This window comes from Choristoneura fumiferana, chromosome 9 (genome assembly GCF_025370935.1).
Source record: "Choristoneura fumiferana chromosome 9, NRCan_CFum_1, whole genome shotgun sequence".
NCBI lineage: Eukaryota > Metazoa > Arthropoda > Insecta > Lepidoptera > Tortricidae > Choristoneura > Choristoneura fumiferana.
The window spans coordinates 11,375,725-11,396,575 of NC_133480.1; the positions used below are offsets into that span (position 1 = coordinate 11,375,725).

At 38.2% G+C, this 20,851-nt stretch overlaps 1 protein-coding gene across 1 annotated transcript in view; it reads right to left on the bottom strand.

Moving 5' to 3' along the window:
- The window catches only part of Osbp (oxysterol binding protein), a 38,940-nt gene that overhangs the window by 4,708 nt on the left and 13,381 nt on the right, over positions 1–20,851 (bottom strand). The window contains exons 5-12 of the mRNA XM_074092370.1: positions 18,152–18,279; positions 16,559–16,636; positions 13,935–14,048; positions 12,368–12,482; positions 11,268–11,454; positions 9,724–9,811; positions 7,981–8,154; positions 6,319–6,507 (exon numbers count right to left, since the gene is read on the bottom strand). Coding sequence (XP_073948471.1) covers positions 6,319–6,507; positions 7,981–8,154; positions 9,724–9,811; positions 11,268–11,454; positions 12,368–12,482; positions 13,935–14,048; positions 16,559–16,636; positions 18,152–18,279 — 1,073 coding nt within the window. The remainder of the gene's footprint in view (positions 1–6,318; positions 6,508–7,980; positions 8,155–9,723; positions 9,812–11,267; positions 11,455–12,367; positions 12,483–13,934; positions 14,049–16,558; positions 16,637–18,151; positions 18,280–20,851) is intronic.

The window sequence follows — 20,851 nt, forward strand, 5'->3', positions numbered from 1 at the left end:
AGGAGACTTAATAGCCCTTTCAGACCCGGCCAATACAATTGTGCGGGTCATAAGGTTGAACTTTTTCGACTTCTAAGCGCTAGGAGCGACCGGGCTCAACGTCGCATGATTGTGCGAGTTTCGGATCACACCCCCCAACCAATATTTCGTGCCTTTGGGAGTCGGCGTACAAGTGCGAACTTGCCGAGTTCGGTGTACGGTCATGCTCCTGACTTTTACGAAGGTAATTAAATTAAATCTGTTTTTTTCTTCCGGAGCGTACATTATTTGTTATTGGGTAAGAAAACTAGTGTTTTTTGTACGTGTTTGTGCTAATTTGGATACCATTGGCTTATTTATTGCCGCTGACATGATGCAATGAACTTTTATGACACAATTGTGAGGGTAAGGGCCAAACTGTATTATGAATCAACAGACTGTTTTTTGGATTTTCAGTGTTTAATCACAATAAACAGGGCTTTAAATGATGCTGATATCACGGGCCTCCTCAATGGTTCTAGTGATGATAGCAGTGAGGACGAGCAAGACGTTTTATTACCCCCAAACAAAGAAATGTCCTCCTCATCATCGTCAGATGCAGCGGAAGCAGGCAGTAGTAGCGAAGAGGATAATGCACCCCTGAGTTCTTTAAGATGGAACAAGAGAAGATTCAACAGTAACTCCGTTCCAGAAGATACTCATCGTTTAATTGCACCCGTGAAATCGCCAGCAGAGTACTTTGAAGGCATACTTTACCCCTCAACTTTTGAAAGAATTTGTGATGGCTACAATAAAAAAGTTGATTATTGCAATAAATAACTTTAGTTTGATAATATTTTCTTTCGTTTTATTCCTTTTTAATTCGCTAATTTACGCAAAGGATGGCTCCAGTCGAAACAATTGTGACACTCACAATTGTAACATAGGGGCCAAGTTAACACAATTGTGTGAGAGTCACAATTGTGCGGTTTGGCTGATGGGCCCCATAGCACACGATCGTGGGTGTCACAAAAGTGTCAGTAAGAATAGAGGCCCGTTATGATACAATTGTTGGCGAAAAAATTTTCCACGTTGGAGCCGGAAAATCCGGAAAATTACCCCAGATTCATCATCTACGCCCCAATTTTACTCAAAGTCATTCTTTCTTGTATGCAAATTGTCGTAGTTTAAGTGCCGGTCTGAAAGGGATAGTAGGGGAGCCCAAGAGGGGATTTCGGGATTTACTAAAGCGCGACAGATTAATATACAGGGGGATACCTTGTACCCGGTTAAGTCCTTCCACCAACTATGAGCCCCATATACATGGCCGCCCGTCAAGGATAAAGGATCAGATTAGTAAAAAAAATTCATCATCTGAAATTCCCGAGCGCGTCAGATTAAGGTAGGATGAGTTAGTCACATACTAAAACGTGTGTATTCCACTAATCTGACAATTTGAGAGTGACGTAAAGAAGGGGTAGGGCTAGAAAGTTGTAAAAAAAAAACGTCATCTCGACATTCTCGAGCGTGGTTAAATTTTTTTTTATTTTGAAGGGAATAATTCAAGAATTACGAAAAATATATAATCTGACGGTTTCCACAAGCCGAAATAACAAACATTCATCGATAAAGTTTATTGCATTCAGCTACGTGATGCCTATATTCCCCTCTCCGCGTTTCTATTCCTCTCTCACTCTTTCTCTATCTATTACTCTCTCGCTCCGTCCCCACTCTGGTTTCTGTTGCCAAGACGCTATCACAGCTGATCACACAGACTCGTTTGTGGCATGATATTGTTTACAACGTATTTCCAACGTTTTTGCTACCCTTGGAGTGGCAAGCGTCCGGGTCCCGGCACATCCTTGTTTGGCAGGCGATCGGCTCCCGGCACGCTGTCAAAAACCTAGAGTGGCAAGCGACCGGCTCCCGGTCGATGGCGGGTGTCGTATTTCACTAACAAATATAAACTGGTAGACCTATATCTCGCTTGCTTATTCTTGCAGAATGCGTTCATAAATAGACAAGGATGGCATTTATTAACGGCCGCGACAGCACTACGGCAGAAATTTCGTTCTTATTGTTTACTCAAGTTTCACTGTGTGGCCGCTGCCGTGCGCTGGTATTTTTGGAATCGAGTCAGAGGAAGAAGATGATTCTACCGATGACGATGATAATTGAGAAAAAATACTCAAAAAAGTTCAATTTTTTATAATTAATACAGTATTCTACTTAAAAAACATACACTTTTTTATTTGCATGCTATTTCCTGAGCTTTTCAATAAATTAAGTTCAATGATTTAAAAAAAAATAAGAAAAAAAAATTTTTAATTGTCAGATTAGGCGAATCCCTACAGATAATCGTCAGATTATGAGACAGCACGTCTAGGGCATGAAGATGAACCATATATATCTTAATCTGACGCGCTTGAGGATTTCAAAATGGCGAATTTTTTATGCACATTCTAATAATGGCTACGGATTTGCGTCACATCCAAATCGTCAGATTATTATATAAGAGCCTTTTTTAGGATCTCTTAACATCCCCTTAGAAAATCTGACGCGCCCGATTAAATTTTTTTTTTTTCATTTTCAACCCTTACGTACGACCACCCCCATCATGGAAACAATCAGATTAACATACGTACATTTTTAAAAATACGTAGGACATGGATGATATCAATATCTGACGCGCTCGAGTATGTCCATGCAACAGTTTTTTTTTACATTTTGAAATCTATAACAATTCCCCCACCGATGAAAAGGTATATATTATATGACATTTTTTTCTTCTTATGATCTAAGCTTCGCAACCCAATAGGTCTCTATGACGCTCGAGTAAATCCCGATTTAGCATCGTGGGCTTCCCTACTATAACTGCCTACTCCGGCGCGGACGCTTTGGGTTGTCGACGTCTATTTTAGATTAATTACCTACCTGCAAATAATAGGAAAGTTAACTTAAAATTGACAAATTTCTGTGTCTAGAGAAACCAGACAGATTTTATGCAGTTATATTATTATTATACTAAATTTAAAAATATTATTTATGAATTCGCCGTAATGGTGATGGCGAAAGTATACATACTAATCATGTTTACCTACACATAATAATACTATAACTATATTGTCTATAGGTAGGTAGGTATCTATTATTTTTTTATGTCTTTGCACGAAACTATTACACTACACTTATATACCACTAATTTACAACTATGGTCTGTCCCAGAATTCGAGATACTAAAATGACAGTCTGAAAAAGGAACAGTGCTGCTCCGTGATTCCGGTTTCGTAAATAACCGATAAAATGTTTATTTTACGATAACAAAAATAACATTAATGCATTCAATATTCTACTTTCCATTTACTTTATCATACGATAAAGTGATGAAATCTAAGCACAGGTAAAAATACAGTGTTCATCACTTAGTGCCAACGTAAAAATAATACAGAGGGGCTACTACAAAACTAGAAAAACGAAGTTCGTATGGCACCGTCCCTTTCACTCGCGTATTGAATGAGATAAGCGTCAGCGGGACGGCAACATACGAAGTTCGAGTTTTGCATTTCGTAGTCAGGGCCAGCACCAGCAGGGCTACTACGAAATTCGAAAATCGAAGTTCGTGTCGTTCCGTCCTTCTGACACTACTATTTAATTTAATACGTAAGTGAGAGGGACGTTACGGTACGAACTTTGATTTTCGAATTCCGGAGTAGGCCCTCAGATATCACACAACGTCATTGTTCATGTTTTTCGTATTCAAGTGGTATTCAACCGATTTTCGTTACTTTACTCGTATTGTCATCGGATGTGATCAGTGCGTTTTCTCGTGTTTTTATTTAGATATTCATATCATAGAATAATAAATCAAATATTCATTATTCTCATATTATTTAGTTAATGTAAAACTTACTTAGAATGAAATTGAAACTTAAACATCAACATCTATAAAAAGTCGAAATATCTCGAAAACGGTCGCATTTTTATTAGACCTATTTTACCTTTTCTAGAATGTCCTAAGTGCCCTACATTTTAGTACATCACGGATCCGTTCATATCTTAATAGTTTACGACATACATACATAGGTACCTACAAAATCTTTCGGTAATAACCGGTTGCGGCACATCACTATTTATGAGACGCAAAAAACAGGTAACACATGAAACGTCATTTTAGTATCTCGAATTCTGGGACAGACCATAAATCTAATACAAAAAATATGTAAGTACGGTACGAGTAAGCGAATGTAAAAGGTGATCATCTCGGGAAGCGAGCGCAAGACAAACGAGCTAAAATCGAAACGTGCGGCGCCGACGGCAGCGCAGCCTTGACTAAAGAAAACTTAATCGTCCTTAAATTATCAGCGCGCACACATTTAAACCGCGCGATGTACTTTTGTTCGTAGTGAGCCTACTTGTTCTTTTACTATGCTAAGGGCCTCCCCTCATCTATCGACGCGGAATCGGCTTGGGCCGACCAAAAAACGCTTTATGACCACGCAAGATCAAAAAGAGGTCTTACCGTTAGTAAACGTCGTTTCGCGTCGGCCGAGCCGATCGACGTCTTTTTCGCTCTTATTGCGTGGACATAAAGCGTTTTTTGGTCGGCTTAAGCCGTTTCCGCGTTGATAGGTTTGGGGAGACCCTTAGGAGAAGGTCGCATTGAGAGATTAATCTATATAGCATTTAAGTAAAAAAAAAATTGATTTGTTTACACTACATTCTCACTATAATTTGATCGTGGAGGTTATTGTAACATCCCTGTGTGATATACTTCTAACTCATGCTTTGGCTTGGCATTTGCCACTAATAAACAAAGTACAGTGTTAACGGTCCGGTGGGACTCTTCATTCTTGTAGAGATGGATACAACTCCATAACCAACTATAGTCATTTTTTCTGCTTATTTTTATTTACTTACAGCCTTATTCATAAAAAGTTAGAGCCTCCTTGAAGGCTCCTTGAAGGCCCGATGCTAAAAAACGTGATTCATAAACGTCTGTTAGCGCTAATCAGTCGATCAAGGCTCTGTTAAAGTTAGAGGACCGTAGACCCTCCTTTATCTCCCTGCTAAGTCACAAAATGGCCGCCACAAGTTTGAACAGCTGACTTTGACAAGAGCAAAAAACCATACCGAAGATATTTATAGTGAAGGCAGAGCTACGCAAAGATTAAAAAAAAAAAACTGGAAAATTTATTTTCAGGAATTTGTATTTAAAAATCCTCTAAATTAGCAACAATAAATTAACAATAAATATGAAAAAAAATTAGGATGATTAACATAATTATGGCTTTTTGCACAACATAAACATGCGAATCGGAATGGCGGGAAAACAAACAATTCGCTTTTTATTTTTTTTCCTGCTAATTTGCTGTCACTGCTGTCAATTTTTTTTTTTAATTATCGATTAGGCCATTTTTTGTCTTTGATTTGTCAAGGTGGCCAACATAACGCGTCTAATCCGTCTATCAGCAGCTCAACAACTAGCAGACTGCTAGCAAGTGTTTATGAATCATACTTCTTGACAACCGTCTATTAAGCTTAATCAGTCTGTTAAGTAACAGACCGATCAAACCTCAATTAAGGTTTTTTATGAATAAGGCTGTTAGTATGTATCATACTAACACTAGCTCGTAGGACATTGCTACTAACCCAATATGGTTTTTTATCTGAATTAAATAATTGAATTGAATTAATATCTGTCACAGCAGAGCGTGCAAAAATATCTGACACGTCCTACCAGGCCTAGAAATAGAGCCGTTTGAGATATTATGTCACATATTGGGGCTGGTGACTGTAATCTATTTATTTAATACAAACATGTTACTTATGAACACAATAATTCATAGACACGTCGGCAGCATTCGGAAGTAGTCGTGTGTTCCGAATTTTCACAAAGGACTATTCACTACTTTTTCATCACACTGGCTCGTAAACAGTGTCGTAACATGCAGGCTACCTTGGTTGCAACCCCCCAAATAAAACCCTCGACCTTTATGTGCTTGTCATGAAACCCGTGGTCGGTCGCATGAGGACTCGCACGCACGGCAGGCAGCTGCGGGAGGGGGAGGGCGGCGGGGTGCTGGCGCTGCCAAGAGCGCAGCCCAAGGTATAGGCAATTTTTGTAAAAATATTAGTTATTCTTTTACGAATATACAATTTTACTCGCAAATGTGATGAAAAACATTGTATGTCACACGGGCGGTACTAGAATTACGACCATCGACTCATTAAAGCCGTCACTGTTCGACTTCGGGCTTCTAATAGAGTCTCGTTCGTATTACCTTATTTACCGCCCTTAAGACACAATGCAGTATCGTAGTCGTAGGTAGTGTGTGGTGTGTGGTGTGTGGTAGTACTGACCACGCCGCTGGGGTCCTTGATGACGCCGGTGACCTTGCGCTGCGCGTCCTTGCTGAAGTACCCGTAGGGCTGGTACTTGAGGTGCGCCACGTAGCCGGCCGCCGCGCCCGCCTCGCCCGTGATGTCCATGTCGCCGTGGTTGTCCACCCACAGCTTGCCCACTATTATGTTGTGCACCGTCGTCGTCACCTGCAAAACGTTACGTCGCTATTTACTATGTGTGACACTAATAGCAATAGCAACCAACCAATAGGGAATATGCAACCATGTTTTTTTTGTTCAAATATACCAATGACTCTTTCGAGTTATTGGTACTCATGGGTGGAGGTGACCATTTTCCATCAGATAATGCTCCTATAAATAACCTCTGATAAATACAAATCTCTGGCAAGGAGTTGACAGTTGACTTGCGCCGTCATAAAGACTGAAAGACACTAGGGTAGCATAATGCTCGGCTTAGCGCTTAACGCTTCGCGCGTTCCTCTCCTATGAGAAACTCAGAAATGTACACACTGAACCACAAGCGAGAAATCGGCACGTGTTTTACCACACATTAATATACTGCAAATGCTAAAAAATATGATTCGCGTGGTCTCTCTACTTACAGAATGATCGCAATAAGTTAGTGCAGAGCCGAGCTCCTAGTCTAACCTTACCCCACCGGTAGGTGTTCCCGGAGCCCTTGAAGGTGGCGCCCTGTTCGGCCTGCGGCGTGACGGCGATGGTCTGGCCGCGGAACATGGAGACCAGCCCGTAGCACAGCCACGACGCCCAGCGCGAGCCCTCGCAGTGCATGGCCAGCATCGGCGGGTGGTGCGACACCTGCGCTGCTGCTCGCTAACTATCCCGGTCGCGGTCCCGCTCTACCTTACCCTCGCCACCCTGCCATCCTACACTCAGACAACTGCTACACACAATGCTCTCTCGCGTAAGTCTTCCCCGTCTCTTGCCGGTCGAAATCAAAATCAACAGTTTTGCAAATAGGTTGCACGGGACTTTTTTTAAGTGTAACAGCGCTTTAAGACCATCATTGCCGCAAGAAACTTGGCAGGGTCTGTCAGCACGAAAGGGTTGAGAGAGAGAGAGAGAGAGAGACTATGTTTCTGCCTCGTTTCATCGCCACTACCCACATGCCACCCGCTATCGGAACGTGATGTATTGTCTTTTAACAAGTTTTGAACCTTTGATAGCGCCTACCTACCTGATAGTACCTATATGAATCGATCCGCCGCCATTAAAAAAAAATTAAGACTTACCCCATATGTGTTTAATTTTATAGCTGACAAGATTGTGATGTGGATCGGCTGTCAGTGCAATTCTCTATTACTAGTGTACGTATTAAAATATTAAGACGGGCCTTATCAGATTCAAGACATGCCCACACCTCAATATGGCCACTTACATTTAGACGTTACGCATATTGACGCGCTACATACTTAATATTTCAATGGGGGTTTCTAGACAGGCGAAATATCGCTAGCGATAGTATCGATAGGGCCTTTTGACGTTACAGCGTGGCTTGCGATTGGCTCATTTAGTTATTTAACCAATCATAAACATCAAAGTTGTCAAACGGATCTCACGATACTGTGCCAACTGACATCGAAACCCTCATTGAAAGTACCGAAGCCGCGTCAGGGCCGTCCTACTCCGCAAGTGTACCTTCCGCCAGGTGTATTTGTTCCCGCTGCTGAGGAACTCTGCCGAGGCGCCGCCGAGCGGCACGACCTGCAGATACTTCCCGCGGAACTTGGTGGTCATCGTGAACTCCTGCCAGCAGCGCCAGCCCGCCGCGCCCTCGCAGTGCTGCGCGAGCATCGGCGGGTGGTGGGACACCTGACGCCAACCGACACGCACTTTTATCACCAAAACTTTGCGGAATCAAAGGTTGGGCCACGTGAGGGATCAGCGGGCTGTCACTTTCCTGTGCATTGGAGGAAAAGGGACAACGCGAAGATATCTCACGGCCAGTCGTTTTTGGAAAGGAATTTGGAATGGCGGGTGGGTGCTGGTAGGAGTGGGCGGCGGAGGTGAGTGACGCTAGTTCGTGAAGTACTATATTTCGTTTATTTTTTAACATTAGAAAGACTATCTTGTTCAGATCTTGTTGAATCAATCTTGACCTGTCTTTATTGAAACACCTTAAGTAACAATAGGATAAGTCATTTATATATTTATGGCTTATAAGTAACAGTTACAAATTGTTTAAAAGTGTTTTTCAATGAAAGACAATTAATTATAGATGGTATACCTTTTTTAAAACGCAGAATTACAGAGGCTAGTATGTGGTGTCTCAAGAACAAGGGATAATAAAACCGGCACATAAAAATCCCTGACTACACATTTAGCCTTAGAATCATGTTAGTACATTCAAGAGCGTTTGTGACTCTCGAACAGCATCTCAGGCCGGGTGTGGATAATTCTATATTAAGAGGCGGATCGTAAGGGAACCGTTGTTAAGCGGTTTGTAGGAGTGCAGGAGCGGGTGGCGGAAGGAGCTAGAGAATCAGGTGTAAGGGGACTACAGTATACAATGTCTATGAACAGTCGAGGTAAATGAATCACATACTAGGGTGGGATTTTTTCAAAAACAATTATTAGCTATTATTTCTGTGGCAGACGTATGGAATGCCAATATTACATAATATCAGTAGCACAAAGGTTCCACTCTGGTACGCGATTCCGTTTCATTGACTGTACATATCGACATACATTTATTTTGAATAAAAAATTAAGAAAATCATCGACTTATTTACAGAAGAGCAAACTTCATAATTGTTAGGTGCCTGCAACATGTAATTTTACAGTCAAAACACGGGCGCTTTTGTTATTTTTCGTAAATTACAGATTTGACATTGGAAACTATTGTAGCAGGCTTTCCATGCTTCATACTTTGTTTGATGACTGAATTGCCATTTATATTTGATAGCCCTTCATTTATTGGGTACATTTAGTCGATTTTTACACTTCAGACATACGTAATATATTTATATTAAATATATTGACCCGGATAACTCACGTCTTATATCGAGTTTAGCTCGACATATATTTAAGACGTGAGTTATCCGGGTCAATATATTTAATATGAGTGAGTCTCATGGTAGTTTCATGTTCAAAATTGTAATATTCAACCGAAGCAACTGGAGATCATCATCCTGCGGCTGACATGAAGATAATAATGATGAATAGAATTATTGGATTCTAATACATTTGCCCTTTGACGCGGTACACTTTGATCATCGATCATGCATGAAACATTTGTGAACCACAATTAAAAAATCCTAAATTACAAACATTTAAAAACTGGAGGTTGTGTCAACCAAACTAACCCAAATAAATAATAGTGTATTACAATTTTAAAATGTTTTTAAGTTCAAGGTTTTACAACTATAGAACATTACATACCTGTTCAGATATTGACCGCCAGCCGAGGTCTGCCATGCGATCACATTCATATGTCTCACCGAGAAGCGGGTTAAACGGCTTATTAGTTCTGAAAAAATATATTTCAAACATTCAGAAACACAATAAAAAATTAAAAAATAATACATTATTTGTTAAACGATTTTGATAATGTTTATTGACCAAATTAATCAGTACTTGAAAAAAATAATTTAATCTCAAGTACTGATTATTATAATTATCTCAAGTTTAGTTGTACTACACAACTGATTTGATAATGTTGTTAATTGAAATAAAACCAATAACGGTATAAGATTATGTTCAATGATAGTATGAGAGCGTTTAGCATTTGACGTGATATTGAATTGATGGGAAACAGATATAACACCATTAAAATAGCAGAAAGTTGATGTGTTGGTAACATAAACAGTGTTAATCCAATAACAGGCAAACACAACCTGCATACTACTCGTTAAACTTATACTATTTGTTAATATCGGTTCTAATTATAACTATTTTAGTAATCAAATTATAAATAAAAGGAAACAGATTACGGTATATTACATTTCTGACGTCATAATAACTTCTGTACATTGTTGTTGACATTCTGTCTATAATAAGTTGCTTTTAGTTAATACATATTCATTAATACGATACAATAGACAAAGCGCCGTTGCAGCTAAAGTTCGTGTTTATGCTAGATCTAGGCGACATAAAATAACTTTTTATGCTCTAGTGCATAAAATAAAATCTTCCTCTAAGACCAAGGCAATCAGGTGTAGTAAACAGCCACAAACAAAGAAGTCTGTATTTTTTTTAATAATTTTTAATTTATATTAAACTAAAAATCAACTAAATCAATCGAAATAGATCAATAAAATTAAAAAAATGAAATTAAAACTAATACATGCACAATAAAAGGTACATAGTAAGTGAATAATTGTTTTCACTATTTCTATTTAATTTCCTCGCCATCGAAGTGAAAGCAAAGTGTAAAACTCGAGCATTAAACCCATTTCCCCCTCGACGTGTCTATCCACCCTCGCCGTACCGATTGGGGTGGCTATATGAACGTCTTGGGTAAAATGGCTCGTTTTATGCTCTTGTTGTACAATCTACTATAGAGGGGGTGTTAACAAGACAAAATGCGGTCTTCTACTAGACCCAACACTTAAAACGTTCAATGTTACTTGCTTGCGTGGAATGTCCTTGAGACAAAAGTCACGTGCACTCACTCTCGGAACGGGAGCCAGTAACATGCCCCGCGTCTCAGCAGAGCGAGGATTTTGTAAATACAAAACAAGTGAAGGACGTATGCCAGAAATGTGTATACTCGGCCTCATCGCACCTCGCTCATTTATTTCAAAAGAGCCCGCTGCACGCCCTCGCTACTCGCTACGCATCCTCGCACAGCTAAACTACCTCCCACATCTCTGCGCTCTGGTGTGAAGAGTCACAACGTTCCACATTCTCGCACCGCTCAGGTACCTCGTGCTCGTACTGGTACTGGTACATCAGTAGTGGCGGTGGCGCAGTTATATCGTTACCTGTTGGCGGTGGTGGCGTAAGAGGATACGGTGAAGGCGGCGACGTAGGCGAGCTGCTGCGCGGGGTCGGGGCAGCGCGCCGCCGCGTCCAGCACGCTCGAGTACTCGTAGTCCTCCACGAGCCGCTGCAGCATCGACAACGGCTCGCTGAAGTTCACGGGGATCGGGATCTTGGACAACTCCTTGCCTGGAACACGAACCAACGCCTTACTATTGCTAATGAGGGACATTTGACAGGCCTGCCTGCCAGGCGGAAGCTGTTTCGCCTGTCAAGCAGCAAATAATATCACGTTATATAGTAAAAAATAAGAATAATTCAATGAAAATTTTTTTTTTTTAATTTTAAATAAATAAATATCACGAGATAAACTTGTGGGTATTGGTAATAGATACACATATGTACCGTAAACTCAGGTTTCTATAGTCCTAGCGTTCATCAATAATCCAAACGGACTTTTTAACATTTCGAACAATTACGGAACTGCTAACGTCTAGGAGGTTCATCGCAGCCTAATCCAATAGAAAATGCACGATGAACCTCCTAAACGTTAGCAGCTCTGTAATTGTTCGAAATGTTAAAAAGTCCGTTTGGACTATTGATGAACGCTTGGGACTATAGAAACCTGAGTTTACGGTACTTAAATAGTACATATTAAACACCCGACTTGAGAACCAATATTCGTATTTTGCATACAAATATCTACCCCGATCGGGAATCGAACCCGGAAGAACCTCAAGCTTCGTAGTCAGTTTCTCTAACACCTATCTGATCGTTCTTCTTCTTTCGTTTCTGTTTGCGTAAAAAAGATACACGCTCTTTCCCATCTGCAAGCCATTTAGCTTTATAGCCGTCGGTTAGCCAACTTGAATCATGCACTGTATCTTCAGTTACACAGTTCAGTCGTGTTACCCGACTTTAAGGCCTATGCACACACAGCATATTTCTTAGTCTTAAACGACACGCAGTTAACGCACCTTTAAACGAGATTCAGTCACTTTTGTACTCGCTTGAGAAGTTTCGACGCCGTAATCGCACGCTCATGAAACGCGCGTCGTCCGCGCGTAAGAAATACGCCGTGTAGGCCCTTGCCCTTACCCACCTATACAGTTCTTCATGATGGACCAGAGGCTGAGCGGGTAGTTGGGCTTGTCGGGCACGCGCACGCGCCGCGGGTGCCCGTCCACCATGCTCACCGCCACTTGCGACGCGTGCGGCTGCAACAGACATTCAGAATTCAAGCACGCTATCTTCTTTAGATCATTAGATTTAGCAACAAATTGAAATTCCAAAATTTCGCTAAATTCCGATGGGAATTCTTAAAAATTATATCATGGTCTCCATTGGCGTTGCACTAAAAACAACTGTACCAAATTTCATGACTTGTGGTTGAGACATTAACTGGAACTCGTGGAAATATCGGGATAAAAAGTAGCCTATGTGTTATTCCAAAGCAGTGATTCAGAAGGAAAGTTTATTGTTTACCTGTACCTGTGTACTGATTAACTGTCGACCTGATGTTCCGCTAAATAAGCCGGTGTGTACTTATGGATAAAACTTATTGAACAAGGAATAGACAAGCGGGCTTGCCGATTTGACTATTGATCGTCGATTTGAATAGCAATTTTCTTAATGTATGAAAAGTGTGTAAGTGTACAAAGCAGCATAACCTAAAATTCTGCAGCTCTTTTTTTACTTATTTCGACAACATACGTACAGTTGAACAAATTGAATCATGGCCCAAGGTGGAACCTTTTAATAATAAATTTCACTATGAATTGCTTGACAAAACTATGAGCTGTCAACATGACATTAGTAGCACAAAGGTTCCACCCTGGGTCATGAATGTCATGATTCAATATGTTCGACTGTACATTAATGTGGTAGTGGTTGCAGTCATTTTTTATTTTGTGAAGTTATACTGTTTTGTAATGTTTTACAAGCTTGGTGATACTACAAGGTCAAGCTAATTAGTACGAGCGCGTCTTACAACAGTCAATAATGTGCCAAGAACTTTACTATTTTAATGAATGATTTCCTTGTACTGTACATGTTTTATTTTATTAACGGATAATTGACCATCAGTTGGCATGAATGATGTGTTAACCAGAAGATCCTCTGCAGTCATAATTAAAAATGTGACATCTTATTGCCTTTAATAGTAAATGCAGTCAACTATTAAAACAGCGCAGCTTTTTAGTAGCAAATAGTTATTACGAAACATTCCTAACAAAAAAACATCTATCATAGAAATTTCAAAGTCAATCCGACCTCCGGAAGTGAATAAAAATAGTCCCACGAGATTGTTTATATTGAATATTATATCTTTGCAGTAGCAGATTTTCTTTTACCGACAGATAAACAGTATGTAATCGACGTGCATTTGCTAAAATTGTAATTTCGAACGTTGACGTGACATCGAAAAGGTCAAATGTCTTTTCGAACGCTAGTCTGTCACTACTTTATTCAATAGGTGCCTAGAATCTGTCTGTAACATCTATACCTACTTAGTTTTTTGCGTTAGTAAAAAGAAACAATGCTTTTTAATTGTTTATGAAATTAATAAATCCCGAAATATTAATCCTGTTATTTCCTAAAAGTATTCTTAAGAAAAGATATGTCGAGCTAGCAAAAAATGAATAGGTATGGTTAAATACGAAGAGCGTTACCCATATGACGGCGTCTGTAGCCTTGGCGTCCGGCGGCGGTTTGGAGGCCGCGGCCGCCGCGTCCACGCCGCCCATCGAACTCTCAGGCCGCTCCTTGTCCTCCAAGAATATTACCTGACAAACAAACATCATTCAATACACTTATACTGTATAAGTATCGACATTGCCGGTTAGTAGCGCACAGTTGGGTACGCGCTCAGAATACTAGTGTCAAAATAGAGGGCTCCTTCATGTGAATTAAAGAAAAGGGGCAGCCATAGCATTAATGCCCTGGGCGATTTTGATGGTGTATTAATGTTATTGCACCTATTTATAACTTTAAGTTTTATGTATTAAGTCGTAAACAGAATTTTTTCATCTATATAATATAAAATAAAATAAATAACTTCTTTTATGCTATAAGATATTTAAAATCAAGTGAGTCATACAATGATAGATGTTGTGCCACATTAGTCACTATAATAATCATAATAAAGTAAGTCGTACTAATTCGAATGTTGCAAGCGGAAGCGGAAAATGTTGAAATCGCAACGCTTCCAGTAGGTACTATAATTGACAAGATTTCATATTTCTAAGACTATAATTTGATTCGTTCTCTGTATTCTGGTTGGAAAGAGAAAGACGCTAATATTTTTAAAATTTCGCTACGATTATTAATTAATTTATTACAATTTTTTCAAGATGTGCTTATTCTAAAAGGGCATAACTCCAAAACTACCACACAATAGATCCATTACTTTTGTCAAGTCTCTATAAAAAAAAAAAGATTACGTAAATAAATCTGACGTAGAAGTTGTCAAAATTATGAGAGCTCCTTTTTCTGGTGAAAAAGGCAAAGGAATCATATCTATTCTGTGGTAGTATTGGCAAATTCAGATATATTTTTTTTTAGTATTTTTTTAAATATGGAGAAATAAATTATAATAAATATTTTCCCATGTTTAGGAGGCAAAACTCTTTCGATTCCTGTAGTAATTTACAGGTGTTCAAAAAATGTAATCTTGTCAATTTTAGTAACAAAATCCTTCGGCAATCTTTTTGTCTTGTCTATTATCTATCATGTACAGTCAAGGTCATAAATATATGAACGTTACCAAGACGTCAAAAATATCTATACACCTTTATGTCACTAACCGTAAGACATACAACCGTACATATATTTGAGGCTATGGCTATAGATATTTATGCCCTTGACTGTACAGTCGCCGTCAGATATTTCGGAGCGGACAAGGTGGTCAAAAATATCGGAACATGCACTCTATTATTAAGCCATCAGAGTTCACGTTTCGATATTTTTGATCACTTTGATATATATGATGGTGATGGCGACTGTAGTCCAAGGCCGTGTTGGGCATTGAGATACTGACCATTCATATTTCTAACTAGCTTTTGCCCGCGGCTTCGTCCGCGTGGAATTCGGTTATCGCGCGCTTGTTCCCTCGGGAACTGTGCATTTTTCCGGGATAAAAAGTAGTCTGTCACTCTCGGGCCCATAAACTATATCTATGCCAAAAATTACGTCGATCCGTCGCTCCGTTTCGGCGGGAAAGACGGACAAACATACAAACACACACTTTCGCATTTATAATATTAGTATGGATTAGGTAATAATGTGGCATAAGGAGCATGAATGGTCGACGAGCGTTGGAGACAGGCTGATAGCACAGAGAGTAGGCTTGTATATGTAGCTGATTAAACTTACGATACGACATGGTAGCGGGTAATTGCCACTGGCCTTTATTTGCCATCAAGTGTATAGAGGCTCATGTCTAAAAAGCCTGATAAAGTTCAGTTGTCATTCCGCTTGACACATACGAGGTATTTCTTCTATTAATTCAAATATCCTGAGCGGCAAAAAATTTGGTCCTCAAATGTATGCAGAAATAGTTAATTTCATATGTAGAGGGCCAAATTTTGTGCCGCTGAGTATAGTTACTGACAACGCGACGGTACAAACTTATGTTTATATTTTACCTAGAATTTAGGTCGTTACTCACGCAGTCACGCTGGTATCACACTGAACGTTTTATTTATTTGTCGAAATAATTTTCACGTATTGTATTAACTTGTTAAAATTATTTACAGGATGTCATATGGTTATAATGCTAGTGTAAGAATGGTTATGTAAATTTAAACTACAGTCCACATTACGCGTCTGAATCGACACGCTGTTCAAATACTATTTACAAAAGATCATTTTACAAAGTCACATCTTTGTACAAATTATCGGTTTATTTTGCCTAAAGGCTGAGCTTGGCCGTGTAGTGAGAGAATACTGAAAGCAATCTGAGCACATTGCCCTGAGCAGGTTAAATACACGGATTTAATATATATATTTATATTGGATTTAATGTAAATAATTTTGTATTTATTTTCTCTCTTTTGAGTATTTCTGTTTTGTCTCTTTACCGCACGTAATTTTCACTGTCTGCTTATCCTCTATATAACAAAATGTTTTCTCCTAACTAGGTTAGCTGGAAGAGATCCATTTTTAGGGATAAGCTCGCCTTTGTTCTCCTCTCTGTGTATTTGTATTTTTATTTTTATGTGCAATATAGAGTTTACATACATACATTATACAGCACAACCAGTTTCACTGGAATAATTTAAATAGCAATACTGACCTGCTGGGTTTCAGTAACCGTTTCACCCTCGGACTCGTCAGAGCTTTCTCCGCTGTTAACTTTGTTTTTTCTGTTTACCTGTAAGGATACACACACAAGACATGATCAATGTGTGACAGATGAAGTGAAGATTTCCTCAACTCAAGACTGGTGATGAAATTTATTACAAAGAGGATATTCATTTAAATAAGTTATACTAATTCAACAGTTCAAGCAATTAACAGATTGATTTCCATTACAAATTAACTCAGTTTTATGTATTTTAATATTTACATTCTCAACGATACAATCCCTAAATAATGCTACTATATGAAAAATAAATCAATTATTGTTTAATGTGCCAATTAATTGCTTACACAAAAGTATAACAAGACATACCACAATGTTAAAATGATGCAAGTAATGAAATGAAAAATAATTAAAATAAATTATTTGTCAGTACCTAAGTATGTGTTTCGGCAATACTTTGAGTTTTTCTTTTAGAATTGTTTATCATAATTATGAGGGGTTCTGCCATCAAGAAATAGTACTTTATGCAAATGTTGTATAAGTGACGGTCTTAAAACGCGAGTTTGGCGTGGGTAGAGATATGAGCCGCAGGCGAATATCGCTATGAAAGACGCCACGAGCGTTTTAAGACCAAGTTATGCAACATTGTATACAATCTCTTATCATCATCATCATCATCAGGCTAAAGACTTACTTATCTACATGACACTGCTAACACATTCAACATGGTATGAAACATGAATGAAGCGAATTATGTTTCCCGCCAATTCCAGGAGTTAAATTTGACATATATATATTTTTTTTATATTCACTTTCAATACTTTTATGACAAACAACACTTGAATTGAATGGAAAATGCTTAATTTAGGACTAAATATAGGTACCTAGTAAAATGTAATATTCTTTGATTACAAAATAAGGATACTTAATTTTATTTTTTAAACGATTATTGATTAGTAACTGAATAAAAATGCTGTGAACTAATTTCAATGTAATGTTGGTAATACTGTATTTATTCGAAATAGAGGTTAGGAATCCTAAATTTTAAAAGTTGACTGTCAAAGGATGGTCATTGAACTGTATTATTATGAATATCAAAGCATTTTAAAAGCATCCATAAGTGTGCTTTTATGAGCCATAGAGTCCTAGACTTTTACCAGGACTTATACTACCGGACTTGTATTATATTGTTTCATTGTCAAATTTAATAAAAGTACAGGAGTAGAAAAATATGTTTATGTTTGAGTGAGTAATACCAGACACAGCTACAGCTGTTTTTAGATAAGTCAAAGTTATTCATGTTTATGATAATGTGGAAGTACTTAATAATAAGATATGTTATCAGCATAATGTAAGATGATTATTCATTACAAAGACTGTGAGAAATTATTATTATGTTGAAATCAATGCTTCTTTGTTTTGATGGCTAACAAATGGGAGAATGGGCTCATTTATTTTTAATATGTTATAATCAGCAACAGTTGCAAGGGTGCAAAGTATTGGATGAGAGGGCATGCAAAGCCTTATGTTTGGGGGGGTGAGGGGAGACTGTTTATAACTAGAATAAATAATTAAAATACTTACGGGTACTTTCATTACAAAAGAATTGTGTGTTTTGTCATCCATAGTTGAGGAAATTCCCTCTTCCATGGCATCAAAAAACTCATGGTCCTCATCCTCTGTTTCATTGCCCTGACCGGATCCGTTACCTCCTAGGTAAAACAAAAAATAATAAATAAGTCCTGTATGTATGTTACACTAAGACCAGTACTACTGAAATATAAACAATAATATTTATAATACACAACAATTTTATTTTTAATTACTGATAAGATAAGATGCAAGTAAACTTTTCAAACATTACCTATCTAATTATTCAAGCTGTAAACACAACTTGCTGCATTACTATTACTTGTGAATAAGTTAAGCTTCCAATGAAATTAATATCTTGTTAGATAATCCGAAACCACAGACATAAAGGATTGGATTGGTGGACTGATTCACCCAGTCATGTGATTACATTTGTTTACATAGATATTATTAAAAACCACAAAGGAGTAGGAGTATATTGATTTAACTTTAATATTCTATCTACAAATATTGTATCTAACTAGATTTTGAAATGTTTTGAATCTATTGTCTAATAAATGAATGAATACTGTTAGTACTTGATACTTCAATCACTACCTGATTGTAAAAGATTGTAAATAGAAGTGCATAAATATGTTTTTGTGTCAATCATACAATTATAGATCCAATTGGAATACTCAGAATAACTACTCATTTCCTTCTTGCTTGGTCCAAATTTTAGTAGACCTATAATAAAAATAAAAAAACTGTATCATTATCCCTTTGGATAAGCAAACTGTCTACATGAATATTCCAGTTACTAGCATGACCAAATTTGATAGCTAATTGCAAATTTTTAGTTCACTGGGATTCAAGCAAACCAACTCAAAGTATAAAAACAATGAATAGAAAGTTTTTAGGCAAACCTTTGACATAAAACACCTCGCTTTACCTTCTACACTGTCATCACTAAAAAGCATACAATTTTTGCTTCCGGACAACACTGAACATCGAAACAAAGCATACAGTATAATGAAATTATGAAATGAGCCCCACCACAAATATAGTCCAGATTTAATGGCTGATAAACCTAAGCAGTGCAAAGAACATGCTGTTACAATCACAGTTATGTGAAAACATCGGCATACGAATGTTTGCTAGGTGAAATTTTTCCTCCACTTATTAAAGAGGACTGAACACCAACCTTGGCATGACAATGAACTAGCACTAATTCGGTTTTTTTCCGGTTTTGTGATTGCGCTGACTTACCGCCCATGACGCTGATACGAAGCACAACTCAATTTGTCATCGGAACCATTAGTAATTAGCCCCGCAACTAGCACTACACTACACAAATCCAAACTAACCGAAATCACAATACAGGCGCCCGCCCGACACGAATGATGCAGCTGCCAAAAGACAACACGTCTAACGCGGCAGACAATAATTAGATAAACGAATACGTCATATTTGCAACCAATTGAACTTCTTTATATGAAGCAACCTTGAAATCACCTAAAAACTTGAAATGAAAATCTACGGCGTCGAGAACGAAACATTTTACGATAGCTCGAAGAGCTGTCTTACGTACCGAAATCAAACAGGTTTTAATATAGTTTTAACATTTTTTTGAATTTATTTATTTTTATTCTAATTATTATATCTTGAAATACAACATTTATAGGAATTTAATTATTTGCTCAGAATTTCCGAGGCCATTCAATATTTCTCAGCTCACTCACACAGACAGGTAAAATTGACGTTCCGTCATGCGCAGCGCATGAAGTGTTGACGTGTTGCGGTTGCGTCTGTGGTTGACGGCTGCGTTTCGATATTGCATATACACGATAAAAAAAAGTTCAACTTACTTTCATTAAATCGTCAGGTGACAAGCAAGTCACTAACTGCAAAATAAAAGGTTAATGGAATATTAACCTTACGATACCATGCACAAGTTTGATTATCCCTCTTGAAGTCGTAATTAGTGACTTTTGCTTGTTACCCGACGAAATAATGTACCTACAGAGTTTTTAATGTACGAAATAAGTAGGTAAACAGGATTCGATTTGTAGCATTCGAAGATGGCGGATGTAGACAATATCTTATTTTTCACACCTCTCCTTCAGAAAAGTAACTTTTCCTCCCTGACGAGAGGGAGCAAAGTGCAACTTTTCTGTTCAACGCTTTTCAAAGTGATTTATTGCAAATGCCATTTTTTGAAATGAATAATTGTAAAGCTATGCCATTTTCTATGCTGGTTGTTCTTTAATAATATCTAAAATTATTTTTTTCAAGTTTCTTAATGCTTGTTGTGAAAAGTTGTATGAGCCACTCGGGAGCAAAATTATTTTCATGTTGGGCGTTAACACTTGAATCCCTCATTACGCTCAGGATTCTACTGCAGAATCCTTCGCTACATTCTGGATTCAATGTACCTACGCCCTCGCCGTAAATACATTTTGCTCCCTTCTGACACAAATAACTATTGCTATTTCTGTTTCTTTGGCTAGTTGAAGTATAATTTTGACAGTGTTTTATGCGGCGATTAACCTTAACAGTGAACAGTGATCCCAAAATTCTATATTGCTCTCGTGTCTAACATTTTTTAATGCGCAAGTGGTCTCCACGTGGTTTTTGGAATTTTACTATCATGTTGCAAAAACTACATTTACCATACAACGTCCCTCTCAAAGAGAGTTTACCTTGATACTGGCG